Below are 19,707 nucleotides of genomic sequence, written 5' to 3' on the forward strand. Positions count from 1 at the left end.
ATATCATAATTTGCTACATACTGGGTTGTAGGAACTGGGGAAATGTCATAGCTATGGATGGCCTGCCTGTGGCTGGTGATTATAGGGCTGTCCAACAAGTCTCCGTCTGCTCTTCCTCGCTTGCCAGGGGAAAGGAGAGCAGAAATAGCAGGTATTGCCCAACAACTAATCCCTGCCCCTCTCAGGTTACACAGGTGCAAGTGTGCTGGCCCTGTGAACACAGAAAGTGCCCCAGTTTCCCATGTGACCCCAGGCTCAAGGTCCCCTGCTCCCCACCTGCTCTAGCCCAACTCCTAGCAGCTTATTTCCCTCTAAAAATCCTCCTCATGTCCCTCTAGCAGCCCATGGAGATTCTGGCTATGTTCTCCCAGAGGGGCCAGGGCTTCTGAGCTACAAGATGCTCATTAGCCCAGCCCTTATTCTATCTCATTCTGAATCCCTAATAACAGCCCATATAAGACACACTGAGCAAGATGCTAAAGTGGGGCTAGGGGTTTAGAACTCTGAAACCCTTTCACTGGCAGGAAAGTACACTTCGGGTGTGGCCTTTTCCCCTTCTGTCTTCCCAACCATGAGCAAAACTTGTACAAGCCTTGGCTCCACTCTCCCAGCATCACCACACACTTCCTCTCTCTAGGCCTAACTCAGAATAAAGTGATGGTGGTTGGATCTTCTCAAAGGAGATGAAGCCCTCTAGTGCTAGAGCAGCTTGGTTGGGGCAAGTTGGGACCGTATTTGGGCAGTAGCGGTGTTCTTGGAAGACTAGTCTTTCTGGTTTTCATGTTTACAGGAACTCTTCAAAATCATGCTCGGAAATACAATTTGCCTATTGATGAGCTGAGTTTCAAGTACAACATTATTGCTACCTACCGGGATCAAGCTGCAGTCACAGAAGCTGCCAAGACAATACAGTTTGGACAAGAACTACCCATGGACATGGAGGTAGTGACCCCGTGGCTGTTGTGGTGGCAAAGCTCTGTCCTGCTGTCATTCAATATTTCAGATGATATAAGGCCCTGCCCCACTTCCCTAACATCTCAAATTGTGTAGCTAGCCCATCTCCAGGTTCTCCTGCAAACATCTGCAAGATCCTGTATTTAGAAGAGCTTTAGTTCTGTTACAAACAAGCAGAACCTTTGTGTTAGCTCATGTGCCACCTTTGTGCAATTTAGGGGAATGCACCCCCTTTGGGACATGCCAGGTGGCACCTACACAGGACTTGGCAAGTGGAGAGCAGGATGGTTTCCAGCCTCTACAAGGCAAACCTGCACAGGTTCATATAGCATCCCCCAAGCCAGGAAAACCCACTCTACCCTGCCATCCCCTAGAGACAAAGCTCAGGACACTGGAAAGGAAAGTCCAGCCAAAGAGAGCTTACCATCCTCTTAGTCACTATAAAACGCACTACTTGTGCCCACACTGTTTGATCCTCTGCCTGAAGGTCTAAAGTTCTAATTACCCAAAGGTCTAGGACACCAGAACTGGCCAAATTCACTTAATGTTTGAGAAATGGTGACATAGAAGTCCATAATTGGCAGAAATTGTTTACCAGTGGCAACAGTCAATCACACTGAGGGAATCACACTAATTCAGAAGGATTTAAGAAATCAAGCATGATTTCTTTAAAAAAAAAAAAAAATGGGGGGGTGGGACTTTCCATAGGCACTCTGCAAATATTGCAAATATATAATCTGTCTTCTAGGAAGGCACCCAAATCCTTGAAAGACCTCACTAAAAATAAATAGGTGATGATCACAGCCTTCTTATCCCATCTGCTTCTCATGAAAAGAGGAAAAACATAATATCGTGATACCAGAGAGTCTTAAGGCCCTAACTAGGCTTCTGGGGGTGATGGGGGGGAGGGACACAGGTATTCCCTGTTAGACATCCTGGTGGAGTTTGAAAAGTCAGAGATGAAAGAAAAAGCAAGTTATCTTACCTTTCAGAACATCAGTATTCACCCTAAAATATAGGTAACAGCACCAGTCTCTAGTGCTTCTGAAAATTAAGTAATGGGAAATAGGAGACAGCCTGCCACTTTTGATCCTCTTTTCCTCTTCTGACCTTTTCACTCGGGATATCTTTCAGTTGCCCTCTCCTGAGGATGGTGTTCTCGTTCATGGGATATTCATGGATGCTTCTCGATGGGATGATAAGGAGATGGTAATAAAAGATGCACTGCCTGGACAGATGAATCCAATGCTGCCTGTGGTGCATTTTGAACCTCAACAAAACTATGAGCCACACCCAACACTTTACCACTCCCCACTTTATAAAACCGGCGCCAGGGCAGGCACTCTGTCAACCACAGGTAAAGAGATTCTGAAATTGGTACCAATAAAGACCAAATGCAAAATACAATCAAAGTGCAAATGCTAAGCTCGAATGTGCAGAGGGAGCTCTTGGGCCAATTAGGCTTAAAATGAGGTCAAATTTATAAATGTTAGAAATTCTATATACTTGAAAGCTGAGTGTGGATTAATGTCATGAAACGAATGCTTGCTTTTACTAGTCTAATGTCTAGAAAATTGTTTAGTGAGTAATGACTTCTAATTTCAAAGCCATGTGCTGTGCAGACACTAAAATCTCTGCCTCTCACCAAATACACTGAAACTCAAAGAAAATATATTCCATAATAAATGGAAATTCATACTGCAAAAAGGGACATTTGAGTTATGAAACTGAGATACAGTCCTGAAAGAAAAAGAACCAGAAAAAGAAAGCCATCGCAACAGATAAGCTGAAGTATTGAACATAGACAGCTAAAGAGTAAGCAAATCAAGTGAGCTGAGGAAATCTCTCAAAATACAGCATAGTGCAATTTTTTTCCAAATTATGTTTATTGAGATAAAGTAGGTTTACATCTTTGTGTCTGCTCTGGGGCTGTCGGTTCAAACCTCTACAGATGTATACTTTCACACCCTGCCCAGTGCAATTTTTAAAAATTAAAGTGACATTGCGGAAAACACCAAAATTTCCAACATGTATCTAGTAGATGATTTGGAAGGAGGAAATAGAGAGAAGGGAAGGGTGATAACATTTGCAGAAATAATAGCTGACAGATGAATGGATCTGAATGGATGCTCAATATACCAAGTGCAGCCCCTGAGTCCCAATTAAGGCTCATGCCTAATCCTACACCCAGAATCAGACTGCAGAGAACTTGAAACATAGTCATAGTTGTATAAAGTCTACGTTGGACAGATTCTAAAGGACCATTTGTTCTAACATCTTTAGAGGGATAAAACTAAACTCCATAGACTATTTGTCCCTCACTTTCAGGGGTAGAGTCAGGTCTGACAGCCAAGTGTCTTGACTTCTAGTACAGTGCTCTTTGTATCAAGGGGTTTTTCTTTAAGTAACCTGTATCCTTTCTTTCCCCCATGTACTTAACTAGGCCACTCAACCAACTTTGTGGTGACCATCCTCTTACCCTCCAAACACTCCAAGGATTACTGGATTTCCAAGGGATCAGCTTTGCTCTGCCAGCTGAATGAGTGAAAAGGTGCCACCTCAATGATGAAAAAGCAGCAGACCAGACAGTTTTCCTGATGAGGAAAACCTGCAAAACTTATATGTGAGCAAAACAATGTTACTTTTGCACTGACTTAAGAGTAGTAAGTTTAGCTTTTATTTCTCTTATAACCTAAAATAAAAATGTTTTTCTTTCTATTGGTAATTCAAGCTCTGATGTGAAAGCAGTGGGTTCTGCCCCATCTCTGAAACCTGATCCCTTCGCCCCACTTCACAGCCAGGCAGCTCCCTGCAGGAGGCAGAATCCAGCACTTCCTTGCCCGCACATACTTCCTCCCTCTTCGAACTAATATGAAAGGCCTAGAGCACTTCAGGTGCTTCCGTTTAAAAGACCAGGTTAAGGCTCAGAGGTCAAGGCTGGCCGGCTGACAGAGTGACCTCAACAAATGGTAGAGCAGGATAAGATCTTGGCCCACGGTGCCACTTCCCCTATTCCAATCCTTAAAAGAGCCTGTGCTTTCACCGCAGAGTGGGCTGGTTCTGCTCCAGTGCAGGGAAATTTTTCCTTTTCAATTTAGGATGAACCTGTGTGAAAACAGGTTAAATCCCTCCCAAGTGCTCTCACAAAAGCAGAGGCTATCGGGCCAGTGCTGAGATGCAGTGGCCACTGTGGCAAACCATTTTGTGTCAGCTCTGCCAAGGAAAGTCTGTTTGCTTCCTCAGCCAGAACATGAGCCAAGAAATCCAGCTAGGCTGTGGGCCCCTGGAAAGATCACACCATCATTCCCTTTCAGAAAGTTGGAAGAACAGGTTCATTCACAGTAATCCCACCATCCCATTTCACCTCCATACCTATGAAAGTTAAGAGTAGACTCAAGTTGCAGAGAAATAGGGAAAACCATTTCTTAGTCAGAGTTCTTGAAACTCTGGGTTTTTCAAACAAGAATGGGTGCTTGCTAAGCCAAGGGAGTGGCTGCAGCTGCAGAAGTCAGAGGGGGTTGACATTAGGGACCACAGCAGTTGGTCAGCTGTAAGCTGCCAGAAACTGTGCCAACCTCACTACTAACACACCCTCATGAAGCAGATGACTCGCAGTTGGGTGCAGAGCCTGGCCATTGTGCAACTTGTGTCTGCCAGAACCTGCACGTAACTGCCACCACCGAGGACCTGCCTCACATGAGTAAAAAATATGAATGCACCCTTCCACCTTCCAGATCTCACATAAGCAGATCTCGTTAGGAGAATCTCAAGCATTGCAAAACACACTGGGAAAGTTTCAGTCCTCCTACCCTTGCAACACAGGGGAGGCAGAATACAGCAAAGGTTCCTAGATCCTGAGTGCCACCACACCACTTTCAGTGAGGTCCCAAAGATCTTCTGGGCCCTGGCAATGACTGAGAATGAACCCACAAGAGAGAACAGAGCTGCAAGCCCCGTCTGTCAAGCTCACCCTAAACCAGAGTAGGAACAAACACATCTACTTTTATGGGCCCCTTCCAAGTATTCTGGTAGGCACCCTGGCTTGGAAGCTTCCCAAAGGCCCAAGAGCACAAGAAGGAAACCCTGCCACAGGTGGCAGGTCCTGGTCAGCAATGATGGTGGGAGCAGGATGAGGGGGTAGCAGGTGGAGATCCGCTGGGCAGGGCTAGAAGTTCCCATTTCAGACTCAACTGGGGCAGCTGAGCTCTTACTCACTGTATAGAGATTCCACATTAAGATTTTATTTGAAAAACACATATAAATAATAAATAACATAGGAATGGGAAGGCATTTGAAAACCACTTTCTTGCACAGCACCTCTGACAAAGTCTACCCATCCACCTGGCCTTGAGCACATTGCTGAGATGCATATTATACATAATAAAAGCACTTCTCAGGGCACAGGGGGCACACTACTCACCAAACCTGGAACAAAGAACAGAAAAAACATCCCATGGCCTAGTGACTCCCCTGCATCCAGAAGCAAGAGCGAGCAGGGAGAAAGGCAGCAGGAAGGAGAAAGGGTCCGGATTCACAGTGGCAGCAAGGCCTAGGGGTAAGGGCCAGGAGTGAAGCAATGGTAGAGAGCAGAGGGTGTGAACAAAGGAGTTGTTTACTTGACCTAAACATCAAGTTGTAGGGAAAAGTACACCAAAAGAGATATTTAATTATTTTCATACAATTCATTTACAATTACTTATTTTCATGCGACTCATTATATTACAAAACCGTACACTTCCCCTAAGCATTGCTACGTAACCAAAGTCACTCGTTGGAAAGAGAAGAAACAGTGGCTTTTATCCTGAATCTCTTCTGTCAAGCCCAGACCAGAGAAGAGAGCTCAGGATGGTCATCCTTCACGTCCAAGGGGTCAGGGGCTTTGCCTGGCTCTTCTGGTTGTCACAGCAGGGGTGTTTCTGTCTGGAAAGCCAGCACCAGAGCCCAGAACACAGGAGTCCAGAGAGACAAACAGGCACTGCTGGCCACCATCTGGCTGTGGTGGGAATGGCCATGGCGAGGGAGCCGCAGCTCGGCGGGGATGTGCCTCTCCAGAATGGGGACCTGGAATTGAGGGACCACCGCACTAGGAGGCAAAGGAAAAGACAGGCTCAGGGCACAGCAGGAGCCACTGGATACTCTAAGGACCCCAATGCCTGCACAACTTCTTTTCATCTCCCTTCTTTATAGGCAGACACGAACCTTAGTGTGTTAACATGTTTCCTGTGTATCTAGCCCTCGTTACTCCTGCTATCCCAAAAAAACAAAAACAAAACAAATGATACAGGCACTAAGGTTAGAATACTAGGCAACTCTCCCTCCCCTGGCTGTTTGGTTCTTGGTTCAGGGATTACAAATTTTAGGTGAGGGAAGGCCCAACTCCGATTTGTTAATTTGCCCACTAGCCTCTGGGCAATATCATGCCAGGTACATCCTCGCTGACCATGCAGATTACTACCTGAGCCTCTGATCTCTCCCCTATCCCGGCTCAGGTCTGGTGTGAACACCATGCAGGCAACCCTGGTCAAGACGGTAGGAGCTGAGGGGCCCAGCCCTCCTGACCTTTCCTCCAATCGGACCCACAGGTCACTGAACTGCCTGAGCCGCTGCCTCCTGTGTGGTCGCCTCCGTTTCTTCCGGAACTTTCGTTCTGCCTCCGGCAGGTCGTCACTTCCCAGAGGGGACACATGTGGGGGCAATAGTGAGAGCACCGCAGACTCAGCTTCAGGTCCCAGCCCCACCCGGGAGGCCACTTCCGGGACAAAGATGGCGGAGGAGGAAGTGGGCTGAGAGGGCGGAGTTTTAGTCTTCTCTCTGTCAGAGGGGTGGAAGAAGGTATTTGGAGAAGGGTCACATGGCACCTTTCCTGACCCTAAGGTCCAGGACCTCACAACAGCCGATAATGTGAAAATTCAAGCTTGCTAGAGAGGGCAGGGGTCACAAAGCCATTTCAAGAATCACTCATATACCCTCACCTACATTGTCCATACCCCCTAACTCTGGGGAGGAAATACAAGGTTTGTTTTTAACTGCATTTAATTACCCCTCCCTAACAGCAGGTCACCCCTGTCTAGAAAGTCACCGAAAATTACAGCATGTGAAAGGGAGTTAAAAATGTTTAAGTGCCATTTTCTTTGAACAAGTGGAGTAGTCCTGGACCCTATTAATACCTCATATACCCTTAGAAGGGCTCTACTCAAACCTAGACTTTTTGGCTGTTGGAAGCCACCTCATCCTCCAGTGAAGAAACAGCAGTGTTCACAAGGTTGTCTCTTTTTGTTGTTTTTGGGTTTTTACCCCCACCATCATATCCCCTTGTTTCTTTCTCCTTCCCCTCCCTCTTGAATTCAGAGCCCTGGTATGTTTATTAATATCAGCTAGTTTTTGTTAAGTATTTTACTATGTGTCCGCCTAAGCATTCAGTATTTGTCGTTGTCATTCTGACTTGCCTTACGACACATAATCCCCTGGAACTCCTTCCATTTTGCTTGGCTGCATTTCACCTTCCCTTGTGGATAAACAGTGTTACATTGTGTGCATACACCACCACATCTTGTTGAGCCAGTCACTTATTGATGAACACTGAAGCTGCTCTAGTATCCTGGCTATTGTAAATAGTGCTGCAGTAAGCACTGCCACAGGGCCCACTTCTAACCACCTGACCCTAGGTGTGACCATAAACTATCTTTCCCAAAAGGAAACATGTTCTTTTTTAAACTGAAGCTCAAACTTCCTTCTAGTTTTCCCATAAGTAGAATTATAGGTTCCCCTCCACCCCTGAAAAAATAAAATTTAAAAAAGTCTCTTTCAGACAAGAAATAAACCATTAGAAGAACCACATTTCCTCCTACAAAAAGACTTATTGTTAAGGGTTTAACTGCAGGGTGTAGGAGAGAGGAAGAGAATTCCAGACAGTAGAGGTCAGTTCCACTGTCTTTTGTCATAGTGAGAGGCCTGGAGCTCCCATCTATCTAAGGAAGGGGAGCCGAGGATGTGCCACGTGCCTGGCTTCCTTCCTCCAACAATGTGGCTGCAACAGATCAGCATGTTTAGATCTCAGTAACTCTGCTCTGACTCAGCCTTGATGAATTTTCCACCTGCCAGAGGCAGGCCTCAGGCCTGACCCACAACCTGGCAGAACCTAGGCGGTCAGTTCATATTTATGACCCGGTGTGAAGAAGGGAGGAGGGGAAAGAGAAAATGAAAAAGGGAAAGACCCAGGTTGGGTTTTAAAAAGCTAAAAGAAGGGAATACGTCAAATGACAAAGAAAGAAAAAGAGCCTCTACTCTGAACCTGAGGCTGATAACGCCTAAAGCAGACATAGTAAGAAGGCCTCTGAAGGACAGGATCCGCCAGATTCATCACTGTCTCCAGCGCCCCGCACAGTTCCTGGCATGTGTGGCATCATTCATTCCATGCACAAAGAAGCTCATTCCCAGAGAGGGAAAGTACACCACCTAAGGTTCTCCAAGAGTCTGTGACCCCCCAGAGGGGGCAGCCCCCTGCCCAGGCCCTCTGCAACAGCAGGAACATCTGTGTCACCTCTGACCTTCATATAACCCAAGTAGGCCCTGGCATTCAGTAGGCACATCAAAAAGTCCATTGCTTTCACTTAACAAGGAACATGAACTCAAACTCAGTATGGCTGAACTATATATAGCTTCAAGCAGTAAAACCTCCCAGTAGGATAAATCACACCTTTGGTTTTGTTTGACTAACAAAGACATAAGAAGAATTCAGTCAACTTACTCCAGTTATCCAAGGCCAGAGCTTGAGGACCAAGTTAATAGCCCTTGCAGAAAAGAGGATCATCCAAAAGAAATTAGCTTTAATCTTAGTTTTAAAATTAGTTTTAATCTTTCTCCTATTTCACAGCAGAAAGATGCCCTGAGGAGTCAAAACACCCACTGTACAGTTGAGGTAACTGAGACCAAGAAAACAATCTGATTTCCCAACAAGGATTCAATGATATTTTCTTTTTTTTTTTAAATATTTATTTATTTATGCATACAAGAGCTGGGGTACAGGCCAGAGATGCAGGGGGTTGAGAGGATTCCCCAGAGACAGAGTGGGAAACAGAACAGGCAGACTGACTGAAACACACTGCTGAGGGGAGCAGCGGGCAAGACAGGAGAGGTCTGCTGCACCATGTGGTTGCTCCCTGGCAGGGGATCAAACTCATGCTGCAAAGGTTGCAGATTGTTTCATAGTGTGGTGCTTAACACTTGCACCACCAGGGAGGCCCCAATGCTATTTTTAAATAATATTTATTGTTGATATTTTTTTCTGTTTTAAAGTTAAGCCATTCTCACCACAGAAAATATAGAGTGTACAGATAAGAGTCACCACAGCGACTCCAGGGAGAGCTCTCAGGAGCAGTTGTCCACATGAGATCAGACAGAGGCTGAATGGTTGTAACATGGCAGGAGTGGCTGCTTCTCTGCCAGGAACAGAGAATTCCAGCTGCTGAACACACCCACAGCTGCTGGACTAGCCACCCATCACCGTGCATACCCCCTCTCCGATTCAGAGTCCACATTACCACATTTAGCTCCACTAGAATTCCCAACCTTTAGCTAAACCTCTAGTTATTCATAAAGGCTAAGTTCACGGTCATTTGGCCACAATAAAGGATTCTCTCTTTGTACTGAGAGTCTGATTGTCCCTTGCCTGCATTTCACAGTCTACTCCATGGAAGTGTGTAAGAAAGAAACACCTGGTTGACATGGCCTCACTCCTGGGCATACGCCCACAAGAGGACATGTCATATCCCAGAAAGAGGCCAGGCTCCGAGGCTTGAATAGAATAATTAGCCCCTCTGAGCCTCTGTTGCTTCTGTAAAGTTGGCCAAGCTCATGTGGTTGCTGTAGAATTAGAACCCCATGCACCATGCTTCACAGAAGGCTGAACGCACAGAAGGTGGTCAATTCACACACATCATGATACACTGAAATGTAGGGTATGAAGAGGGGTGGGGGTGAGTTAAGGACAAGCCCAGGGACTCTCCAAGATATGCCACTGAGAGGGAGTCTGGGATGGAAACTGGACTGCCAGGGAGGAACTTCTGGAGTAAGGGGACCAGGAAAGGACTTGGCTTGAGACAACATAAGGCGAAGATGGGTTTTTGAGGAGAAATGGCAGCTGGGCAAAGGCAGACAGGACAGTTGGAGCCCCACACAGCAGGGAGATAGCATCATCCTGGAATATTCTCACCAAGTTAAGCTCTGCCAGGAGGGGGCGCAGATGACCACAGTCTGGAGGAAATGGGCAAGAGGAGAATGGAGGGTGCATTATGGGCTAAAATGTGTCCCCCAAAATTCATATGCTGAAACACTAACCCTCAGCTTCTCACCATGTGACTGTATTTGCAGACAGGCATCTAAAGAAGTGATTAAGTTAAAGCAAGGCTGTCAGCGTGGGCCCAAATCCAATGTGACTGGTGTCCCTGGAAGGAGAGTAAAGCTGGAAACAGCCCAGGGATTTGCACACAACAAGGAAAGCTCACGTGGGGACGGAGTAAAGGCAGCAAGCCAGGGAGACGCCTCAGGAGGGACTCACTTACTACACTGGGAGAGCAAATTTGCACATTTCTGCTGTGTGAGTGGGTATTTTGTTATGGCAGCCTGAGCAAACTGGTACAGAGGGGAGCAAGGGACAGTTTGTGCCCGCTAGGACTGAAGCAGGTGGAAACCTAGTAGGGAGGCCAGGGTGAGGTTCATAGCTGAGGAGAGGGGGCTCGGCCTCCTGCTTCACAGATGGCCCACAGGGCCAGAGGGGGCCCATATAAAAACACAAAGCAGGATGGAAGCTAGACTTTTGGTGATGAGTATAATGCAGCATGTACAAATATTATATAGACGTTTATATACCTGAAACCTGTATGCTTATTAATGTCCTTGGATTAAAAAAAAAACAAAACACCATACCTAGAGACAGAGGAAACAGAGACCCAAGATCCAAGATGGATCTAACAGGCTGTCCCTGTACCTCCAGCCTCTCTGACCTTATGTGGTGCCCAATTCTACCATCTGCCGCCCTAAAATTTCCAAAATGCCTGAGACGAAAGGTACCAAACATGAAGCCTACACACTCCTCCTGGAGCCCCGAGGGCCATGGATCAGCGTTCCCTTCACCTTCTTTTCTGCCCCAAGCAACTGCTGAGGACAATGCCCTCTATGCCCAAAGTGCCCAGCCAGCCAGGCCTGCCAGACACAGCTCAGTCACAGCCGGTTGTCTGTGAGCCCGGGACCAAGCAGCCATTAATGGCATGTTTCCCAGCCCGGGGGGCATGGCCATGTGAAGTCCTCTGGAGCCTCTCAGGATACAGCCCACCCTGGATCTCAGGCAGCCCGGGAGGGTTTTGGCTTCCCTGGCCGCTCCCCAACCAGGATAGAAGCACAGGAAGGTTACTTGTTGATAGGTCGTCCAGCAGGGGCGTGTTCTACCTCATAGCCTTCGCGCCGTAAAACATCAAGCACCGTATTGTTGCCCATGAAATGACCTGTGGGACCAAAAGGGATCAGATTTGAGGAGATGTGAATGAGCCTATGCCCCCAAACAATTTTTTTTTTTAAATCACACTGTGTAAAACAATATTACTTTAATAAAATCATTTGTTTTAAAAGGCCAGAAATGTGACCATTCTCATGACCCCACATTCCCAAATACACATGGCACAAGGAAATAACTCCGCCAACCCTTTGTCCAGCCAGAGTCAGCAGTTAGGCCTCCCAGCAGCCCTGCCAGATGGGTGGGGCAGGATACCCAGCATTTCAGAGATAAGGAGGCAGGATCAGAACAGCCCAGGAGCCCCCTGGAGTCACACAGGTAAGAGGAGAGCAAACTCCAGCCTCTTGCCTCTGAAAACAGAGCCAACACCCCTAGAAATTCTCATCTATATAAACTACCACTTCTGAGACCCTACGTGGAATTATAAATGCATAATAAAAACCTCAATTTAGCAGTAAACCTCAATCTGAACTTCTTTCACTTTTTTTCTTTCTAACGAAAAGCAGCAAGGATCAACCAGATACTCTTACACCGGTATCTTAAAATAAATATTTTAAAGGTCAAGGGCAGATCCTGGGATTCAGTCCAGCCCCTACTACATCTCTCAATGTCAGGTTTTGATGTTCAAAATTGACAGCTGTTCTCTAGATCTCTAAAGAAGGAAGTAGGGATTGTGCCCAGACACTTTAGTTGGCAAAATAGGAAGCAAACAAGGCATGAGGCTAAGATTTGAGACAAAAGCATTAAGCAAAAGAGTCACCAAAAAAATTCACTTATAAAAGTTTTCCCACCCCCATATCCTGGGCATTCTAGTTTATCAGCTTCACCCAACAGCCCACCCATGCGTCTCTGGGGCCACAATGTCCTTTCTGTGACTGCTTATGCCACTTTAATGCCCCAGCTGGCTGATCAAGTGGAATAATTCCAGCCTCTGGTGCAGCAGCATGTTAGAGGTTTCTTTCTCATCTCTGCTTTAAAATAGAAGTAAAATAGATTCAGGACCTCAAACACCAAGAAACGGCAGAGCGGAATCTTAACCAAGGCACTCTGGTTCGAGTCTACACACTTTTGACAACTGAACACTCACCAGCCAGAGAGTGGGGAAGCAACCTGAGGGTCATCCAAATTGCAGCCAAGGTGGACCCCCAATCAGGATCATTCCTTTCCCTGACACCTCAGCTTTAAGGGGTCAGCGGGAAGCAGCTTTGGGCGTCTGAGCAGACAAAGGTGGTGTTTGTGGCAGACAACAATACTAAACTCTACTATATTCTTGGGTCCCATTGTTTTGTGACCCCAAAACTATTGAGGGGCAACTAACTCAGCTGAAAGGGACTCTGTGAGGGCCAGCTCAGTCCCGGTGCAGAAGGGCAGCAAACTGGTGTACAAGTTACACATGGAGGGCCTCCCCGGTGGTGCAGCAGTTGAGCGCTGGGCTGCGAAGCTGCCCGCAACCTCTGCAGTGCCAGTTCAATCCCCAGCTGAGGGGCGAGGGTCCCACGTGGCATGCAGACCTCTCCTGCCACCCGCTGCTCCCCTCAGCAGTGTACTTCGTCAGTCTGCCTGCTCTGCCTTCCCCTCTGGCTCTGGTGAATTCTCTCACCCTCCTGGGCTTCTGACTGTACCCAGTGCTTGTATAAATAAATAAATAAATCTTTAGAGAAAAAAAAAGTTACACATGGAAATAATTTCCCCAGTGTTTACTGTTAAAAGCTACCAATAGCTGGATGTATCAGCTTCAGAACTTACACCTCTGAGGCTCATAGTCAGACAGACAAATTTTAGTGGAAATGAAAAATTGAAAGTTTATCTTTTTGATTGCTGAGTACTATTTCATTGTTTATATGTACCACATCTTCTTGATCCAGTCATCTATTTTTGGGCATTTGAGTTGTTTTCATAGCTTAGCTATTGTAAATAGTGCTGCTATAAACATAGGGATGAGATGCACTTTTGAATTAAGGATTCTGTGTCCTTTGGGTAAATACCATGGATGGAGCTGGAAGGGATCATGCTCAGCGAAATAAGCCAGAAAGAAAAAGAAAAATACCGGATGGTCTCACTCATAGCAGGAATTTAGAAAACCTAATAAGGGACCAGGAAAAAGACTAATTATAATAAAGTAAAAATCAAAAATCAACAGGCAACTATAACCCAGAGACACACTGGGGGAGGGGGGAGAGGAGGGAGTAGGGTCAAAACAAGGGGGGTGGGAATTGTATGGGGAATATAACCAAGATGAAAATGTATACATTGTACAAAAATGAAAAATGATGTAAAAAATATATAAAATAAAATAAATTGAAAGTTGCCAGAAAGAAGTCAGGATGAAGGGCTGTGTTGAGAGTAGAGAGAAATGTCTTCCCAGCATGGAGTCCATCCTGAGCCCCTGGTGGAGAGAGAGCTGTGCTGATGCCACCCTCGCCAGCCTGTCCAGCAGTTTCAACCACGATGGACACTGGGCACCAGCTGGAGTCACTTTGCAACTGAATTAAGTCGAACTCATTGCATCTCCTCCCAGGGGCCCACCTGAGCATGCCCTTAGCTGATTAGGGTCTAAGCCCAGGGCCTAGTGACAGGTAACCCAAAGCTCACCAGCTCCAAAGGCAAAGAAAAAGCCTTTGTCAGGGAACTCCTCCAGAAGCGCCTTCACCCGCTTCCCCATCCGCTCGTTGCGCTTGTAGATGAGCTCCTGCCTGAAGTAGCTGTCGATTTCCTGCGCGGTGATGCGCTCCTGGGGTGGTAGCGTGGCGTTAATAAAATTGGGAACCTCCGCCAGAATAAAGAGGGAAAAAATTAAGAGCAACAGAGTCATTAACGAAGTTGCTTAATGTAAGCGGCAAATCACTGAAAGGGCGGAGATGTGGTCAAGAGGAGGCATGAAATGCCCTTCCTGGGGACTCCTGTGCCGCTTTTCAACTTTGTCATTCTCTGTAACCCAAGTTAAAAAAAAAAAAATAGAAAAGTGCACTGAAGGTCCTCCCTGGTGGCGCAAGGAGTTAAAGCACTGCACTATGAAGCAATCCGCAGCCTCTGCAGCACAAGTTCGAGCCCCGGCCGGCCAGGGAGCAACCCACTCCCTGGCGCAGCAGACCTCTCCTGTCTCGCCCGCTGCTCCCCTCAGCAGTGGATTTCAGTCAGTCTGCCTGTTCTGTTCCCCGCTCTCTCTCACCCTCCCGCACATCTGGTCTGTACCCCGGTTCTTGTATAAATAAATAAATAAATCTTTTTAAAAAAATCACGGCTATGTAAGCTCCTCCTGTTCATTACTGAAATCTCTTCTCTAGCAGAGCACTCCCTTCGAGCCTGCCCTCCACGTGGGCAGCCTCCCACTGCTGCCTGCTCCACCTTCTAACACCAAACATGACCTAGACCTGCACCATGGGTCCTGGCCAGCCTAGCCCAACCCACAATGGCGGGCACATTCTCTGATGCCCCACTTCACCTACAGGGGCGCTGTGAGCAAGAGGCCTGGAGGAGTCACAGGAAAGAAATGCACCAAATACCTGCCCCTGAACTTCTCCATCAGCCTTTCCACTTACAAATATCACCTCAAGTCCTCCACCCACTGCTTCAAAAGTTAATTTCCCAATCAATCTTGATCTTTCTCCCCACTTTGCCCTCTCCCATCCAGAGCACACATAGAAACGTCAGCGCCACCAGCTCTACTGTTCTTCTTCAATGTATTTCTTGCTTTCCCTTTCCTCCTGCTTGCTTTCCCTTGGCTTTGCTTCCTCCCATTCTAGACTCTCTACAACTCATTCTCTCTTTGCACACTGGTGGGGCAATGCTCAATTTCTCTCCCCATTGCGGCCCCTCCTTTTTCACCTCTTCCATTCACTCACATTTTCTTTTGGCAATGATCCCAGGGTATAACATACCTGGATGGCATCACTCACACCTCCCAGCTACATTCTCCCCAGGGCCTTCCTGCATGAGGGCCCTGGTTCTGGTGGGTGCAGACAACACACTCCCTCACTCAAAAGCTGAGCTGCCACTTGCCACTTCCATGTGATCTCAGTGGGTAAGGGAAGGAAGTTGGATGCCCCATGGGAAGCTTATCGATAAAAGCATAACAATTATCCCTCCCACTGCCCTCCTGTAGGCAGCCTCCTGGGTCTCTGACCCCAGACCAGCCACACCTTCCCCATGATGGCCCACAGGTCACACCTGTCCCATGTGTACACTCACCCCACCAGTGAGGCCACACCTGCAATGCTCAGGATGGAACCCATGTCTACAAGTGCTGGCAGCCTTCCCAGTTCCCTGTGCACCACCCCAGCAGAAGCACCACGAGCACTTCCAGTTGCACCAGGCTCACACGTTCCTAGAAGCCACTGAAAGCTGCAGTCAAAGTTTTGCTCCATCACTTCTCAAAAGTGTTACCTAAGTCAGCCGGGACACTTGCAGACTTGGATTCCTTGTCCCCCTGAAGGCAGACTCGTGCTGCCTAGATGGGGAGGATCTGCTGAGCCCCTTGAAGCTTCACCTTTTTGCCATCTTGGAATTAACTCTTATCAATGCCCTGCTCCGCTCTTAAATTTCATAAAGACTTTGTTAGCTGTAACATCTCACTCAACATCTAAATCTGTCCGATTTTATTTTTAGAGGCTTCCTGACTTTGTTCTTTGGTACACAGGAGGTCCAGGTGTCAGCAGGTAATGTCTTTATTCTCGTATTTAAATGCAGGGTGTGCCAGGCAGAGGACAAGGGCGCTTACCTGGGAGCTGTCATGGCTGAAGATGACGGAGCTGAGGTCCCCACAGTTGTAGTGCTTGATGAGATCCTCTGTCGTGTAGGGGATCTGAAGACTGCCTGCTCGCAGGCTCTCCTGCTGCAGGAGGGTCTGATTCAAAGCAAAGATAACCTGAAAGAGAGGGAAGAAAACATTGGTCCCTTTCAAGTTCACTGCCACAGCTGTCATCAGCTGCTTTCTATTGTCCCTGTTCGGTGATAGCTTCATCTCTGTGACCTTTATGGAAGGACACGGACACTGCTGCTAGCACAGGGACACAAATTTCTAGACAGTGCCCAAAGAAATGGGGGACAGTAGTGCCCAAATCAGGCCCCAATGGATCACACCAGGGGGAAAGTCTTAAGGGGGAAACCAACAACCTGGAAGTCTTCCACCAGAAGACCAAGGGGTGAGGAGACCAAAAGCCCTGGCTTGCGAGGATCAGCGGAAGCTGTGAGGAAGGGTGGGGAGGTCAGGAGGGCACAGACGCACACCACAGGCTCCAGTTCCCTGAGGGGCTGGACAGGAGCCTCCACAGGCACGAGTCTTCTCTAACCATCCATGGCATGGACTCATGGGGTCCACGGGATGTTACTGGAGGTGACTGTGGAAAGTGGGGGGACAAGAGAGCTGAACAAAATCAAACAGCTCTTATCATGACGGAAATCCCAGGGTATTGATACACTGATGTGTGCTGTGGTTCTCCCCAACTGGGAAGAGGGTTACCAAGTTTCCCAAACTGGTTTAAGGTGCACACATTGCTAGGGGGAAAGGATGTCCTGAGCTAGTTCCATACAGGTGCTGTGGACTCCACCCCGACTCCAGACCAAAGCCATCAGGACACTGGAAATGACAAATCCCATCATCACCAAAGGGAGGGTTGCTGGGACCTGGGGGTGGAGTTAAGCAGCCAGGTTTGGTGTAAAACCAGATATGCGGGCCTTGGGTCTCTCTCTTGTCCTCACAGCTCTTGGCTGTTCCCTGGCTCTCAGCGTGGCATTGGGATTCCAGGTCAGCGGAACGTGTAGGACGCGTTTAAGACTTTATCTCCCTCTTTTCTCCCTGAGTTGTACATTTCCACATTCCCCTTTCCTTGTAAATAAACCTCTTATTAACCTTTTGTGTGTGCCTGCAGTGGAGTATTAATAAGTCCCTTTAAAGCACGCGGGTGAGGACCCACAGCCAGGCAACCCGTTTTATATCGGGGTTGCCCTGTAAGAACACAAGGAAGGGTTCACTGGACCATCTTTTGGAAAAATCCAGACTCAAGGAATTTTATAAAAACCCTCTGGCACTGGACAGCTGGGGGAGGGAAAGGTTCTGGTAGCCACACCCAGCTAACCTCACAGCGCTTGGACTCCTGAGCCATTTTCTTTCACTCATCTGGCCTGGGTATGGAGGTGGATATAGCACCTTGCAGCTGCCCTTCCACAGAGTCCCCATAATCAGCACACAGGACACTGCTGGCCAGGTACAAGTTAGCCCAGCCCTCCAGGCGGCAGGAGCAAAGAGCTGCCTAAGTTTGGCAAATATGTACTATGTGCTGGCCATTTTACAAAGGTTCTGTTATTCATTTCTCACTGTAATCCCATGTTTGTTTCATCAGACCCATTTTACAGATAAGAAAACAGACTCAGAAAGGTTCAATCCCTTCCCCAAGGTCACAGTGCTAGGAAATAGGGGAACCCCAGGATTCAAACCCAGATCCCAAGTCTCCAAGTTAATGCTCTTTCCACTGGGAGGATGAATACAACAGTGGACTAGGCACAAGGCTGGCCTTAACCTCCCCAAGGTGTGTAATGTCTTCCTCATAAGGCGAGGCCTGACTGCTCAGAGCCTGTGCACTTTTCAGACGAGAGGAGTACACCTACTTCTCCTGAATGTTCTCGGTGGGTTATAACGTGCCACTCAGGTAGGAAATTCAAAGACAGTTTCAAATTCACCCTCCATGTCTGTTAACAAATTCCCCTAACCCTAAGCCAGAGATCACTGCATTGGGTCAACTTCACCTGGTTGAGGATGGGGGTCTGGGGGACAGGAATCCACAAAACCATCATCTTATTTCAGACCTTTTGCTCCTGCTAGGTGTACCAGAGGCGCCAAATCATTGTGTTTCCCTCTCTCAATCCCCTATCCAAACCACAGTCCTTGAGGGGACACAGGATAAGATCCTGCCTGCCTCTCCTTCCCTCAGCCAGGCCAACTACATCTGAGAAAACACTGGATTCGATGATTCAGTCCAGTGTTGACTGACTGAACCATCAGGGTTCCATTAAAAGACTTTATCGAGGGCCTCCCCGGTGGTGCAGCAGGTTGAGTGCCGCACAATGAAGCTGTCCACAGCCTCTGTAGCACGGGTTCGATTCCTGGCCAGCCAGGAGGATTCCCACATGGCGTGGCAGACCTCTCCTGCCTCGCTCGCTGCTCCCCTCAGCAGTGTCTTCGGTCTGTCTGACTGTTCTGCTCCCTGCTCTGGCTCTGGTGAATCCTCTCACCCTCCCGCGCCTCTGACTAATCCCAGTTCTTGTATAAATAAACAAATCTTAAAAAAAAAAAAAAAAAGACTTTATCGACCCCACAGAATAAACCCCAAATCATCCACAAGCAGAAAATACTCATCTCTCAACCAAAACAAATTGCATTGTTTCAAGCCTCTTAAATTTGCATTGGTTGAGATTTCAAGAGGGATAAGAGACAGCAAGGAAGGAAGAAGCACTAGAAATTATTACAATTGTGATGAAATTCCAAATAGCATGGAGTTTCTGGCAGTGTGATAACTTACAGGGACTCCTTATCCCAATCGAAAACAGTAGGAGAGGCAGATTTCTGCTTCACATTAGCACTCGCCTTAGGTATTATTTATTGTATTTTTTTAAAGTATTAATGTAATTATCAGTCCACCCAAAGCCATGTCTTGTTAGCTAAATAGGGACACTCTGTCCTCCCAATGACACATACTCACCCCATCTGCACTGTCTTCTGAAAAGTGGTGTTCACTGGGAAAAGTGACAAGCTTATTACCAAAAAGTTTACTTCAGTGTTCAAATTTCACCCTTCCTGCACCCCTACTCCAGGCTCCTCCCCATGTCTCCTGTTCCCCTCTCTTCTTGTCTCCCCACAACCCCTCTTCTCTCTCCCTTTCTTTCTGGGCTGTGGAAAGAATCGATTAAGCTCCCTGTCCAGCATTTGCAGCAGGCCTCTTTCTCTTTCCTGGGACTTCTTCAGCTGCGGGGAGACCCAGGTCCCTGTGGGGGCATTGTCGCGGGAGCCCATGGGCTGAAGGGGCAGGCGACAGGGTTCGAGTCCAGCAGATGCCTTTTTTGTCAAAGACAAAGGCCCCCCATCGAGCCTCTCCACTTTCCAGCACTTTCATCCCCCTCAGATCAAAGGGCTGCTCTGCATATGAAAGGCTCCGCCCATTATTCGGCTCACATTAGCCCCGCACCACCCCACCAGCCTCCCAGCTCCCGGAACAAAGGGCCTCGCATCTGTTAAGGCGCAGCCCTCACCTTCT

General features: G+C 47.6%; 2 protein-coding genes across 5 annotated transcripts in view; one reads left to right on the forward strand and one right to left on the reverse strand.

The window, feature by feature from the left end:
• The window catches only part of DNAH6 (dynein axonemal heavy chain 6), a 181,687-nt gene extending 178,011 nt beyond the window's left edge, over nt 1-3,676 (forward strand). For all 3 annotated transcript variants that reach the window (XM_037527731.2, XM_054701796.1, XM_054701795.1), the window contains 3 exons: nt 791-942; nt 2,089-2,311; nt 3,398-3,676. In XM_037527731.2, the coding sequence (XP_037383628.1) occupies nt 791-942; nt 2,089-2,311; nt 3,398-3,501 (479 nt within the window). In that variant the 3' untranslated portion in view covers nt 3,502-3,676. The remainder of the gene's footprint in view (nt 1-790; nt 943-2,088; nt 2,312-3,397) is intronic.
• TRABD2A (TraB domain containing 2A) overlaps nt 2,836-19,707 on the reverse strand; it is a 37,481-nt gene continuing 20,609 nt past the window's right edge. Inside the window, exons 3-7 of one of the 2 annotated variants that reach the window (XM_037527726.2) lie at nt 16,179-16,325; nt 14,054-14,228; nt 11,363-11,453; nt 6,514-6,765; nt 2,836-6,037 (exon numbers count right to left, since the gene is read on the reverse strand). In XM_037527726.2, the coding sequence (XP_037383623.1) occupies nt 5,854-6,037; nt 6,514-6,765; nt 11,363-11,453; nt 14,054-14,228; nt 16,179-16,325 (849 nt within the window). In that variant the 3' untranslated portion in view covers nt 2,836-5,853. The remainder of the gene's footprint in view (nt 6,038-6,513; nt 6,766-11,362; nt 11,454-14,053; nt 14,229-16,178; nt 16,326-19,707) is intronic. The other variant, XM_037527727.2, reaches the window with a different exon arrangement.

Source organism: Talpa occidentalis, unplaced genomic scaffold (genome assembly GCF_014898055.3).
Source record: "Talpa occidentalis isolate TD23 unplaced genomic scaffold, MPIMG_talOcc4v2.1 talOcc4.5, whole genome shotgun sequence".
Lineage (NCBI taxonomy): Eukaryota > Metazoa > Chordata > Mammalia > Eulipotyphla > Talpidae > Talpa > Talpa occidentalis.